At 41.8% G+C, this 14,773-nt stretch overlaps 1 protein-coding gene across 1 annotated transcript in view; it reads left to right on the top strand.

Annotated features, from left to right (window-relative positions):
- Positions 1 to 14,773, top strand: part of LOC147690126 (alpha-1-antitrypsin-like) — a 136,835-nt gene that overhangs the window by 107,921 nt on the left and 14,141 nt on the right. Inside the window, exon 4 of the mRNA XM_086937727.1 lies at positions 6,321 to 6,468. Coding sequence (XP_086793853.1) covers positions 6,321 to 6,468 — 148 coding nt within the window. The remainder of the gene's footprint in view (positions 1 to 6,320; positions 6,469 to 14,773) is intronic.

Raw genomic sequence — 14,773 nt, 5'->3', positions numbered from 1 at the left:
GAAAGGGAAGGGCGGGTTGGGAACTGGTGGGAGGGATATATAAGGGAAAAAAGAAAGGATTAGAGCAATTGTCTCAACTTCTTAATAATCTAACCTCCCTTCCTTCCCTATTTGAACTGTAAGGGAACCTGGGATATGATCCCTAAACTCCTTGTGTCTTTCATTCACTCCACTGATATGAAGGGAGATCCCAAGGGTTTAACATGACACCCAAATTTCAGCAAGTTCCTTACTCCAGATTATCCATTAAACAATGACGTCACATTAATGGGATTAAGCATACCACGAATATATTCACTGGTTGATCACAGGGGGCTTCTTCAACTCGAATGGTGATTCATCTCACCACCCATGATAACATGATAACGTCATATCAGTTCATGGTTATATGCAATATCAACACTTTGCCTTGTTTATATATCATCACACTCTATATCTTATATCGAGCTACAATGCTGTCATCACTTGTATCGAGTTTATTATTATTCTAGTCTTAGTACACAATTTGCACTTACGGTTCAACTTCTAAAAACCAAAATGCCAAGGCCTTTATTCAGGAGCCTCGACCATCAAAGACATCACCATCAAACATCAGCAAGTACTGTTCAGCAGAAGACCATCTACAAATTGGTGCAAAGACAAGCTCATTCAGGGTGAGCTACAGTACTGTCTAGCACATAGGCTGCTGTAAATTAGTGCAAGTGCACCCTTACTTCCAAAGCAGCCTCACTCGCTGAACTTTCAGGCAATAATGAGCAGCATATGAAGGGCTTGTCTTTATACTGCATCCCCCCAAGATGGCTGCTGTGCTGACACAACCTTCCAAACACAGATGGCATCCTGGGAATTGTAGTCCATGCACTACTGAGTGCTACCTTATACTCCAAAACACTCTTTCCAGACATGGCCCTGTCATGGTGCTACAATGTTTATGCCGAAACCCTTTCCACTCACAGCGCAATAAAGAGAACAATACATAGTGGTTCGCGAGCCCTTTTTACATTGCTACCACTCTGTTAAACCTGTGCCAAACTGTGGACAGCATGCGGGCCATTGAGGGAACGGTGTCACCATCGCGCGCATTTGCGAGTATGCCCTACTGTCCATCCCGGGGGCCTGGCTGGGTTCTTGGGGGGCCTAAAGTCCTTAGAAGGATATCCCAAGGTTGCGATCAGGGTCACTTTCTACAGCAAAAAGACAGCATCATATTTTATGGTTGTTACATTCTATATATCAGTATATATCCAGACTCTTACTCTACAGTGCTATATATGTTTCGCTGACTACTCTACTACACCTTCTATTTTTTAAGTAACCAAGTGCCCTGCAGTGGTCCATAATAGTGCACTTATGTAGCAAAAAAAATCACAGACTATACTGTGCAATCTGTGGCATTTTGAGCAGCACTTTGCAAGTAAAGTGTAGCTAGAGGTATGTGTGCTTCAGCTACATTTTGAGGAATATTTGTACCAGAAGAGTGTAAATATTTCATCTTTAATGCTGCTGAGATCTACTGTTTTTACACGGTATACAACAATTACATGTGGATATCAAGACTGGCTTGTGCGATAATCTGCCCATGGTCGGATTTCCATAGAATGTGTGATTCTGCATCATACAGTGGACACATGCTGCGGTTCCCAACATCACATCACTCTTGTCCCAGTGACTCAGGACTAGGGATCAAGGGCCTCATTTATGAGAAATGACGCATCGCTGCGTGAAAGCAGTGATGCGTCACTTCTCAGTGCGCACTCCTTGCGACATTCCTGATGCGTCATATTTAATGTATGACGCATCATGTCACAAGGAGTTACAAATACGTCAGTATTTCTGACGTATCTGTAAGCGCAAAAGTGACGCATTGCTGGAGTGTGTCACAAAAGTGATGCAACTCCAGCAATGCGTCCTTTCACATGGGGAAAGCCCCATGTGAAAGGGCTTGCGTCAGTCTTACGCCTGCTGTGAGGCAGCGCAAGATTTTGACGCAACAGTGTCCTAAAAGTGACGCAGTGAAATCTCATAGATTTCACTGCGTCACTATTACGAGGCTTTTTGCGGGGGAACGCCCCCTCTGCATACATTATACCTGACGCAGGTATAATGTGGCGCAGGGGTTTAAAAAGTGACGCATCTACCTAGATGCGTCACTTTTTAAATATGGCGCAACAAGGCGCATTTTTTACGACGCTGTTGCGTTACAAAAAGTGACGCACCGGCGGCTCAAAACTGACGCAAGGCCTCATAAATAAGGGCCCAAGTCTGGAACTGTCAGCCTATTTTACTATAAACTGTTGCCGATGTTGTCTAATCTATTGGTTTCTTCCACGGTTACTAGCTTTTGGACCAAGTTTGGTTTATGCTGAGCATATGTAGATCCATGAGCAGATCCTGAAGGCATCCACGTTGCATTTACGGTTGCTTTGATTTTTTCGAATGGTGTTTTCAGTCTATTTTTATTTTTTTCAGTTTGGATTTTCCCATTTCTCTGTTACATTATTTGCATGTCGTTAACACCAACTAAAAGGTGCTTGCAGAGGCAGACAGGCAAGCTCAAAGGCGCAGATATATGCATACATCAACACATCCCCCACCTTGACCATTTGGATTGTGTTTGCTCTGGAGTACCGATGGTCTCTCTAATGAGTTTTTTAAAATGTTCTTTGTGCACTGCAGCCAAAGCCATGTGCATTGAAGACAGTTAACTCACTAAACATGCAAGCCTGAGAGCTACCAAAATTAGAGGTATTTGCCACGTTATTTCCCACATCAAGGATTTGTTTGCAAATTAACACAAGATGTGCATATTGACTCAAATGTAGGTGTTTGTAATAAATAATTGACGCTGATGGTAGCAAAATATGCACCTTGATGAGCAAGCGAGTAAGCAACAAAGCAGCATGATCACAGTCAGAGGTAGCTTTGTCATTGTGTGAAGTTAATGCAAGATACACAGACTAGTGACAGAAAATAATAAGATTTAAATCAGAGCCCATTTGACCTGAAGCACAATTCAACAGTCATACTTTTTAAGCTAGGTGACAAACTGCAGAAGTTCAGAATCATGAATTATGAAATCCAATATCTGACAATCATTTTAAGAAGATAGTTGTTAGCAACCAAGGCCTGTGACATTTTTAAATATTATCACCTTTCATTCCGTGTCTTGCAGTGTTGTTTGTTTACCATTGGAGTATACACTTCAAAATAATAGCATGCAAGCCTCCAGTAGAATTGATGTTGGAAATCACAAACGAGGTGCATCCAGGGCTTTAAGTGGGATGAAAAAACTGGGGGGGTCTCTCAAAGGGGCGTGGCCAGTGTACTTGGGGGCGTGGCTTTAAAACACTTACTCTAAAAATCTGTGCTTAGCATAGTGTGACACCCTTTTAATATGGGAAAAAAGTACGCACCTGGTGCGCAAGGGGCTTGTAAATAAGCTCCTCAGTCTATACATTCTGAGGTCCTGTGGTCCCAAACATAGCTCTGTTTCCAAACAGAATCCCTGCAACAACAATATTGAAAGGAGGAAAAAAGCTATGAAATCTTTTAGGTGCAATTACATTACAAGTCCACAAAGGAAAGAGGGCCTCTGAGGAGGCACGGAAACTTGGGAAATGCAAAACACAAAACCAAGAAAACCTTCCTGCTCTGATAAGCAAGACGGGAATGCCTCAAAAAAGAATTGAAAGAGTTCTGGTAAGGCTCAATAGATCCTTGTGAGTGGGACAACACCAAACAATGCAATGTCAGGAATCCAACAGCCATTTATTAAAGAATATTCTATTTGGACATGATACTGTCACAGTTTTAGACAACTCAAATTGTGTCAATTTAAATTACAAACCGTAATATGCGTTACCCTTATTGTGTGCATTTTCCTTCTCTCCCTAAAAGGCCATTGTTGGTCTTTTTCTGGGGTTATCTTCGGCCCTTTTTTGTATTATCCTGGCCTTGTACTATATGGCTTTCTGTGCGTTACTACAAGTGACTCTTCTTTTTGCTAATCAGCACTAGCGTTTTCTTTATTCTTCCTCATTTTATGTGCTTATTATGTGTGGAGAGTTGGGTGTGCCCATTCATTATTTCTAATTTTTTGATACACTTGGCTTCTGTCCTTGGCTTCTGTGCCCATACTACTTAGAGCCCAGTTTTCTTTTCCCTGGGTAGTGTCATGTTATTTTCATCCGTGTGTCTTTTTTGAGGCATTCCCGTCTTGATTATCAGAGCAGGCAGATTTTCTTGGTTTTGTGTTTTGCATTATAGAATGCACTTCACTCCAGGGAGGGGAGTAAGCAGCTCTGCAGATAACGGTCTGAACCCTGAGTTCCACTGCCCTCCTTAAGTGTTCTCTTTCCAGTAGTTATGGAGCAGGAGTACTGCTCCCGTGCCAGCAAGATCCTTTGTACTGCCCACCTAGAACAAGCATTGGCAAAGACAACAGGTCTGGTGCTGACCGCTAGTCGTCAGGCAATTCTTGTTGAGTAATAGTTTTTAAAAATCTTAATTTTTTTAGGAGTACACAGGCCTTCATCCATCTCAAAAGAAAAAAAGTATTTTGCATCAGGCAAAAAATATTTTATAATAAAAAAACACTCCCTGGAACTGAAGATAGGTACTTAAAAGGTCAGTCAGTCTGGCCTTGGCTGCAGGAAGAACGCGAGAAGAAAATATGGAAGGAGATAGAGAGAAGTGGAGAGGGAAGAGAAAGAAAAAAGAAGAAGAAAGAAAAATGATGATTAAAGAAAGGAAAGAGGAAGAAAGACAGAAAAAAGAAGTACAGCACGGAGGAAAGAAAGAAGTAAGAAAGAAAATAGGAAGGAGAGAAAAAAAGTAAAAAGAGGATAACAATACAGTTTCAAACACTCCAAAAGGAATTGCAGGAAATAGGATCTGATAAAGATGGAATGTGCAGCAGAAGCATACTGCTACAACATTAGTCTTTAAACACAAAGGCAACATTAGGGAAAAACTAAAATATTGACACTGAAGGGAACTAGCTTGTGTGCTGTTGTGCTGCTTGTAAGAGAGCAAGATGCAGTCACTCAAAATGGCTTAAGTATGCTGACCCACTGCCTCAGGAAATAAGTAGTGGAGAGCCGGAGCAAAATATGAATGACACACAACAGACTGACGGATGAAGAGAGATACTGAAAGCCCCTATATGTAAGTATATTATAAATATTTTAATAAAATCAAACAGTCTTGACTAACGATGGACCTAAACATGAGATGTAGAGGTGATTTTGACATTTGGCCAGAGCTGCCGCCTTTGGAATGGGGAAAAGTGGTGTGAGTCTTAATGTCGGCTCAACATTCTGTGTTTCTGGACAAATCATTGAACCTTGCTGAGACAAAAAAAAAGTTAACATCATCTTGTGTAATTTAACTGGTGCTCATGTAAAGAGCTGTAATACTTTTGGGTGAATCTGTGTTATATAAAACTGCAAAAATTAGAGAAAGCTTTCAATCTTGCTACTGCTTTAAAAAATGTTAAAGTTTTTTCTTGAGGCATGCTCCAGCAGAGACCCTGTATGCTGGGAAAAGTAGGGTGTGCCTGTGCGTGCATTTGTACACCCTACAGGGAACATAGCTCAGAATGAGTGGTACCCATGATTCAGGAATTTCTACGGGACCCCTACAAAATGTAGCCTTTACGAGACTTGAGACTAGGGGTGATTTGAATCTGCAGATCTTCAATCTGTGGAATTCCACAGAGTTTCATTCAAAACAAACCTCCTCAAGCTTCCGCAAAGTTCTGCCACAATTGTGGACATGTGCACATCTTACTGCTCACGCTGCGATTTAATGCCGGTAGCAAGTTCAAGGCAAACAAGTAAGCAAGAACAGCACTACACTGTACATAAGAATGTTACTGCCACTCACGTAGAACATCTACTCAAGAAACAGGGCTCCGATAGTGACTAAGCCTGTGACTGCCTGTGTTAGGATATCTCTCTGTAAGTCCTCCTAGCAAACAGAAATCGCGCTTGGGGATGCCAAGTTTTGTGCTCACTCCCCAGCCTCACAGGAGTGAATATTCTGCCATGCGGCATTTGGCAGAAACAGTCTAGAGCTTCGTGTTACAAGAGAAATGCAGAGTCAAACAATGCCGCAAATTCCGTGAGCAGAATTACATTTTCCACCTGGGCCCACTACAGACCTGCTTAATTCAAATATCTTGCAGCCATTCATGTTTAAGATAATTTAAAATGTTCTCCTTTCAACCTCACCCAACGGATGCTTAAGTTTTCCAAAATGCCAATTGATGTTGAATATAAAGGCTCACGTGTAATTAAAACATTTTCCTTTTTTAACAGTACTTTCAGCTTACACCTGCCGAAGTTTTCAATCTCAGCTACAAGCGACCTAAGGGAGGTGCTTATGAAACTTGGCATCACTGAAGTCTTCTCTGACATGGCAAATCTTTCTGGAATTACCGGACATAATAACTTGAAGGCATCCAAAGTAAGATTTTCCAACAACAGTTATTTTTTGTCATGGAATAATTTTTTTTTATTTTACATTTTGCCTGGTACTTGTTAAAACAGAGTCAATGGACTAAATATAAAATACTTCAAATGTTGGTCGAAAGGGGAGTATTTAGAAATTACATTTTGTATTTGTTTGCAAGTCACAGGTCGCTATTTCAACAATGATACCTCAGCCCTTCAGAATCCATTTTAGGAAGATACATGAGTATCATTAAGTAAGGTGATGATAATAAGACACGTTGTGCACAATACAAATCATCAATAAATATATGTTGTAGAAAGGAAAACATATGCAAATATGTTTATTATAAACAATTAATGATTCAAGTGCAACACAAGTTTATGTGTAAGAATGCAACACATGTCATTTGTGCAATTTGAGGCTGTAAACAACACCACTATATAATTTAGTTTTTGTCACAGTTGACAACATAGTGGGGTGTGAGTTAAATTCCTTAAGTGAGGTACTGTTATTATTAAAAACAATCTGCCACCATTGTCGGCCCCCTTACCTAAGGATTGATAAAGGTGGAAATGTGATAATTGTAGTACAAGCGGAACTTGAAGTGCATTGTGAAAAAGACAGCTTAAGTGTTTACAAAGTATCTTAACCTCTTGAGGTGCATGCACAATTTCAGTTCAGCAATATGATCCAAGAATACTCAGAGACATCTGCTTTGGACATGGTATACTATTAGACACCACTGCAGTTAGACTGTCTTGGTAAGTTGTGAACCCATCACGTGCTACATGCAGTGAGTCTTGAGGAAACGTTGTACTGCTCACATCTGTGCTCTATTTCTTCAGATAAGATGAGCCAGAATGAAAATCCAGAGATATGAGGGAATTTTTAAAATGCATTGATTATGGCAGGCTCTATTATTTCCTTCAGTAGACTTTTTATAAGTTAGAGATCAGTTGATAGTCCAAGTATGCTACTACTGATTTTGAAGTTTAACTTAATAGAGACAACAATTCTTCAACTGTAAATGCGAGTTTAACACCGGCTCTCCCCACACAAGTAAGCTACATTGTATCCATTCTTTCAAAGTCAATCAGATCTACATGAGTGTGACTTTTGATAATTCCAAAAATTCATAAAGTTTACTTAGATAGGGTTTCCTATTTACCACCATGCAGCTGTAAAAATTGCCACTCAAGTCCATCTATTGGTTTACTATCTTCATTATAGGAATTACCTGAAGATGTAGTTTTACTTGAATACAGGATAACATGCTTTCTATAGTGGTCATTTAGATAGAAATAAAGTTGCAGGGTACCATCTGGGGTATTTTAACATTCAACAAATTTAAAATAATAATCTTTAGGTTAATATGAACTTTGAGTTCTTCAACAGTAAAAAATGTTACAAACACTAGTTCCAACCAGACAAATGTGAACATAGAGCCGTTTTGAAAGAGACTTTTGGTTTGTGGTGAAAGGATTTTGTCTTCACATGTGTGTCCTGAGTAGTTTCCATGATATCCCTTAGCACTATTGCAATAGATAGACTTAATATTCTGTTATTAGATGTATCACCCTCTAGGCAGATAATTTCCTAGGAGAATGGGTTGCCTTCATTTTCCGCATGTTTTGGACGTCATGCTATTGACAGCTATGTATCAATGCATACAGATACTTAAGGCCCCATTAGGATGGCGGGGGTGATCTGCCCGCCATCCATGCAGGAATGACCCCCGCCCGCCATATTATAATGGCCGGGGGGTCCGCGGCGGACGGAAAGCCCGTCTGCCGCTTTTCTGCCCGGTCAACATGTCGACTAGGCGGAAAAGGCTTCTATAAGGTGGTGGTGTCTTTCAGACACCGCCAGCCATATTAGAATGTGGTATTGTGCACGGAAAGGCATGCAGAGGCTGCTTTGGGGGCCCCCTGCGGGCCCCCATGGACTCCGGGGGCATGGGGAGTGCACCCCCCCTGCCTTTCAAAGAACAACGTGGCAGGCACCGCGCGGTGCCTATCACGTTGTGCTTTGAAATACACAACATGTACTTTAGCATTGTGGCGGCGGTGCTTTTCAGCACCGCCCGCCGCAATGTAAACAATACAGGATGCACCCGACGCTGTGGCAGGCGCATCCTAATTGCCCCCACGGGTCCCCCGCCCTTATGGCGCACGGTCCCTTTCGTCCGCCCGCCATCCTAATGGGGGCCTTAGAGTGGGATTTGAATGGGCTCCTCAACTTTCTTGTCTCTTTGGATTCCCTATTCCTGATTTTATAGCTTTCCTCTTTCTTTATCCACCCCTTGTGGAATATTTCGGGCCTTGCGTGAGACCGAAAGAACACTGACCCCAGAATAAAGCTTATACCAGACAAGGTTCAAAGTCAAAATCATGAAGATTTATTTAACATTCAAAATTGTTCCAGAAAGCAATAATAAAATTAGTTAGTTATTTCAAATCAAAATGTCAATGAATTTTCAAAATTAATAAAATGTGAATTGGCATAGGACTCAGTTTCTATTCTAGTTAAGTAGACATAACCAGATATGGTCAAGTAAAAGGCAACATAATGTATTAGCAAGAGGACTGACATGAAGTCTGCCTTTGCACAGAACAAAAGTACCTAAAAAGTTTTGCATCACAAAGCAGGCAAAAGGGAAGCAAAAAAAGCATGTAACATAATTTTTCGAACAGACAAATTCCACTTTCGAACGGAGGTCCTAGCCATGACGGATGTTCTTAACCCATGGAACTCCCTCTTTTGGCCTCAGGAGCTGGGCGACACTCCAGACCCGGCCCCAGGAGTTAAGAGCCTGGGAATTAAAGTTGACCCCAAACTCACAATGGCCAATCAAGTCTCCACTGTTCTTGGCACCTGTGTTGGCCTACTTAGGCTTCTGAGGAGACTCTCCCCCATTCTATCATTTTCCACCAGGAGAACAGTGAAACCATTTATACATTTATAGCAGCATCCTTCCTGCTCTGCAGCCAGTCATTTCATCCCAGAATTTAGAAGGTGATCCTCAAAATAATTCCTTTAATGAGGGATTCAGAAACCTCTACAAGTTGTGTACAAGTACCCGTACTGGGACTGTATGATGACGGGCTTTGCGGCACAGCACAGAGTGAAGCATCAGTTTTATGCGCCTCAAGTGCCTTAATATGAATTTATTTAACTCATTATTTCTCTGAGTTAGTTGTGTTTTTTCAAATAGCACAGCCCAGAAACAGAGAGAGGCAAAACATGCTCAGTGTATCCGAGCTGTACTATCTGAAAATAAAGCACTAAGGGCCTGATAACGATGATGGGGGACTGCCACTGACAACCGGTCGGGCGGACCCATTTACGAAAGGATCGCGGTCATACGAAAGTCCAACCGCCATCTTAATCAGCGCCTAGGTCAGAGAAACTTAGGGTGAAAATGAATTCCCTTTACTTATTTCAGGTGGATTAAAGAGATGTTCAACTGCAATACAAATGCATACATAACTGGGGTGGTATCATTATCACTTTTTAGGTCGAGCATTCGAGACCTCATGTATATACTTTAGTATATACTTATATGTGTATGTACTTTGTGAGCTTCGGAGATCAGCCCTAGGACTTGTCTGCTTCCAATTAGGGACTGTTTTCTGTTCAACTGCCTCTATTTGACTGTCTTGATAGAAAACGACCAGTAGAGGTCAGTAAAATGCCAGATTTGCTTTGTGCTTGTTCAACTGCCTCTATTTAACGGTCTTGATGGAAAACGACCAGAAGAAGTCAGTAAAATACTAGAATTGCTTTCTGCTGAGGGACTTTTAAAAAAAAAATTCTGGAAACTTGCTCTATTTAACTTTCTTGATAGAAAACAACCAGCAGAGGTCAGTATAATACCAGACTCACTTTAGCATTCTCTAGATTCCAGTCCATAGAAATTGTCTTTCACGAGCACCCGTAGACAATAATATATATTTTTTAATTCTTGTGTTTCAGTGATATGACCACTGAAGGCCCTGATTTTATATTAAAAACAGAGCTTTGGATTATACCATTTCCCTCTGAAAAGCAATATTTCTATCCATGTGGTCCTATATCTGGTGTGTCACGCAGTTTGGTGCTTACCGTCCCTCCATTTTAAAGAACAGTAGGTGTTTCGGCACCCAGGCTAAAGTGCTGCATAGCTAAATGCATATAAGGTCCCAAAGGAGAGACTGATTGCATTGCAAACGCTTGTTCTGCACTGCACTGGGTATAGATGGGATGAGTGTGTTTCTTTTCGATGTCTTTAGCGCATACATTAAATTAAAATATCGCCACATATTTGTTTTGCTGGCAACAAAGCTTGGAACCATATTGCAGTAATTGCCTCTTTGTTTTTCCAAGCTCTTCTGTCATTCACTAACTCAGAGATATTCCGAGTTAATGTATGCATTAGGGATGCCAAAATGGTTCCTTCTGTGCAGGCTCACCACAAAAAACAGGATCATGATACTGCCTTGGGTGTTTTTATATTATGTTTATCGCAATGCTATTGTTGGTAAATGGAGGTGGGCAGATGGTATCATTTTCTTCAGCTGACTGTAAATCAAACATGAGTTACTTCAGTTGCAAGGCAAAGATCAGTTGGGAGTAAAAAACAGTAGCATGCAAGGAGTGGGTGGGGCAGAATGCAGAGTACACTCTTCAACAGATGAAAAACTGATTTGAGTATAAGGACTTGCATAAAGGACACTTTTGGTCTTTTCTATGGGGGTAATAAATAAAAAGAAGGTTTAGAGTGCTTATTTCTTTACCAGACTGGCAATGTTACAGCACAAAGATCTCCAGCACCGGTCTGCAATGGATGATATATACTAGCTTTAAAGGAGCCTTTTTTCAGGCTCACTGGCCCTGATTTTGAAAACAATTAGGAAATCTGCACCCTGAGATTCACGGCTTTGCATTGGTATAGATTAACTAATTTCACAACTTCACAAACGTTTTGGAGTTTAAACATGGAGATCTCCATCGGGTTTTTAAGAATTCTCCTGGCATTGATTTGGGCATGCTTGTTTTGACTTCAAGAAGAGATATGCGTACAGTGTAACCTGCAATAGTAATCATGCAAGGGCTGATGGGACTTGCATATTTTTCTTTTGTTTTACTCAACAGCAAATTATTGTTGCTTGTGGCACAACCCTCTTCTCCTCCTGCTAACTCACAATAAAAGTGAATTGGGTATCACCAGTATACATACACAATTTGGTCTGAGTCTAGTGAGCTGGGCATGTATATATATAAAAGAGTAGCTGTGGAGGGCATGGCCAAGCTGAGCATGTAGCTGGCCGCAGGCTATTTAAGCTACTTTCCACCTCAGGAGCATGGGCCCTCTCAGGACCACCCCCAACTATTGTAGAGCATCTTCACCATCACCCACACTGCAGAACTGGAACTCTGGGCCACAAAGGGGCTTTATTGTGAGTTTGTGAATGGTGTAGCTTGTGCCACCGCCACCTTGAAGGCGGCATCCAGCTTTCATCACCACTGCGCCTGCCCGGGCTCCTGCAAGAGCTATCTGCGTGACTGTCCTAATGACTGCAACCTTAATTTAGTGCTGATACGCTGACAGTAGGCCTCTGGGGCCTAAGTGGAGTGACTTCTGCTGCTGCCCACTCCTAAATGCTGCTGTGACGAGACTGGCCTGGATTGTGTCTGGTGGATTGAGGAGGGTTAAGCAGGTAAAGCTGCTGGTCTTGCGATGGCAACTTGCCCCTTGTCTCTACTTTGGCTGACTAGACCCTGGCATGGGTCATGTCCTATGCACACACCCTCTTGTGGCAACCCCCGACCACTGCCAGCAAACACTGACTTGTACCCTGCAGGCTAGTGGTTGCCCTGGAGCTCTGTCATTTTGAGAGCAACACTTGACCTGAGAAGCTGGGTCTAAGTTCTCTGCCTTGCTTATCCAGGGCCCCAGCACAGACTATCAATGAAGGCATTTCAGTATTACTCAGCTCTCCTGCTGCATTGCTCAAATCGACGTTAATGACTGGTGACTTTTGTACGCAGATGACGCGGTCCTCCTCGCTCGAACTGCAGTCAGTCTCCAGCTCCTAATTAGAGGGTTCGCTGAATTCATGCAGAATCTGGACCTCTCCGTCAATCTGACAAAGTCTTTCATCATGGTAGCAGGGAAGAAACCACACAAGAGATTTGTGTTCAAAATAGGGGATCATGTCCTGGACACTGTGACCACCTTCCCGTACCTGGGTCTCCTATTCGATGAAAAGATTAAGCTTGCCCCACTGATTGAGGAGAGATCTAGGAAACTTGTGTCGGCAAATGGGGCTATATTAAATTTTGCTCGAAGAATGGGTCGTTGGTCTCCTGAGCAGGTGATGACACTGTATAGTGCGGTTAGTACCTCGAAGGCTATCTATGGAGCAGAGGTCTGGGGTTTTAGGGATGCGCAACAGATCCAAGGAGAGGAAGACACATTTTTTAAAAAAACTGTTAAAGCTTCCCCAGAGCATCTCAGCAGCAATCACACACAAAGAGCTAGGTACCCCACAAATATCTGACCTGATCAGAATGAGACCAATTTTGACCTGGTTTAAAATTTGTCAAAACCCTAATGCTGAATTAACCAGACAGATCATCAAGGACTGTTTACAGAGAGATAGATGGCTCCAAATCCCCTTGTTGAAATACATCAAAGAATCACTAGGGTCTATCAACAAAGAAATGTTATTCTCTGACCCCTCAAATGTGGATCCCTCCTGCAGACATTATGTACATAAGCAATTAATGGAAAAATATGATTGCAGGAGGATGGAACTTGACTCTACTAAATCCACGGTAGTAGCCCACTCGCTTGTATGTAATGAAATTGGCATGGAACCGTATCTCTTTTTAATGTACAGTCAACATGAGAGATTTTTAATGACTCGTTTTAGGCTCAATTTGTTGCACAATATTTTAGCTTACCCCTCTGGTTTTACGCTAACAATTGAGCAGAAGGGTGCCTGCGGCTGCGACAATAGGTCTCCGCAGGACACCCTTCATTTTGTATTACTTTGTTCTTTTTATAAAATCCCGCGTCGGAGGTTTCTGGTGGACATTTTAAAGGAATCAAAAATTGACCATGCCAAATCTGCTCTACTATTTCTGCAAAGAGAAACTGGGATGCGTACCTTGTGTGGTATTATGAGTTTTCTAAAAATTGTGATCAAATTAAGAAATACAAGGGGCTGATGGTGGACGAATTGAGATGAAATGAAATGTGCTGCTCTCTTTTTTATGCCTAAAGCCTGTATATAGTATTAACAAAACCTTTTTTAAACATGAATTTAATTCTGATGTTCAGTATGCTTTTATGTTGTATTTAATAATATGCATTTTTATGACGGTTTTCAACCATCGAAATAAATAAAGAACTGAACTGAACTGACTGCTGAGCCAAAAAATCTAATTATGTCAGTGTGAATATAGTGCCTTCAAGGCCTAGGGGTCTCTAGAGCCCACTCTACTCAGCAACATCTCCCCAAAACCAGACTGGTGTCCATGGAGGAGACGCCAAGCAATAGCTTAGTTTTTTGGCAGCAGTCACTGATTCAACTCTTAATCCTATAGCAGCACCAGGATGGATCTCTGGTATTACTCATTACCATATGAATAGATTTGCTTCCCCGCCAGGCGGTGTAGAGTAGAATCAGTGCAGCCTCCACCACTAACAGCGCGTACCACAGGGGTTTTGTCCTAGCAATTGCATTCAGCCCTAACTCCCTTCTCACAGCTATTTCAGGAGGACCCCTCTTAAAATTGGTGGAATACTGCTGTACACATATTCTACGGTTCCCCTCACCTAGTCCATTCTCAATGCTTCTCTGACACACATAGCTGCGCTACCCTTCTCTGAGATAAGTAACTGTGAACTGTGCATTGCTACCAACAGAGTTTGAGGACACTATGCTAAATGAACCCACAGAAACCCTCTTTTGAAACTCTAGCCACACTTCCACACTGGGACAAACACCTTACTCAAACCTTCCAGAAAGACAAAATCTATTTAACACCATCCTCATGTGGCGATCTCCTTATCTTCTTGACCTAAGCAACAGCTTTGCATTAGGACCCTAAAACCTCTGCATAATCTATCACTAAATAGGAACAGAGCTAAGGGCAAGCCCCAAAAGGAGGGCTCAGAGACTGACATGTGGTATTGCATAACAGCATGTGACATAGCGAACAAACAAGATGATCCCCTAGGGTAGCAGTGGGACTTCGGCAACACACATCACCCAAGAATACATGCAATGCTTTTTGACTAAAATCCGATCTGAAATAGGTTCCCTAA

This window comes from Lissotriton vulgaris, chromosome 9, assembly GCF_964263255.1.
Source record: "Lissotriton vulgaris chromosome 9, aLisVul1.2, whole genome shotgun sequence".
NCBI lineage: Eukaryota > Metazoa > Chordata > Amphibia > Caudata > Salamandridae > Lissotriton > Lissotriton vulgaris.
This window is presented reverse-complemented; position numbering and strand designations above follow the sequence as displayed.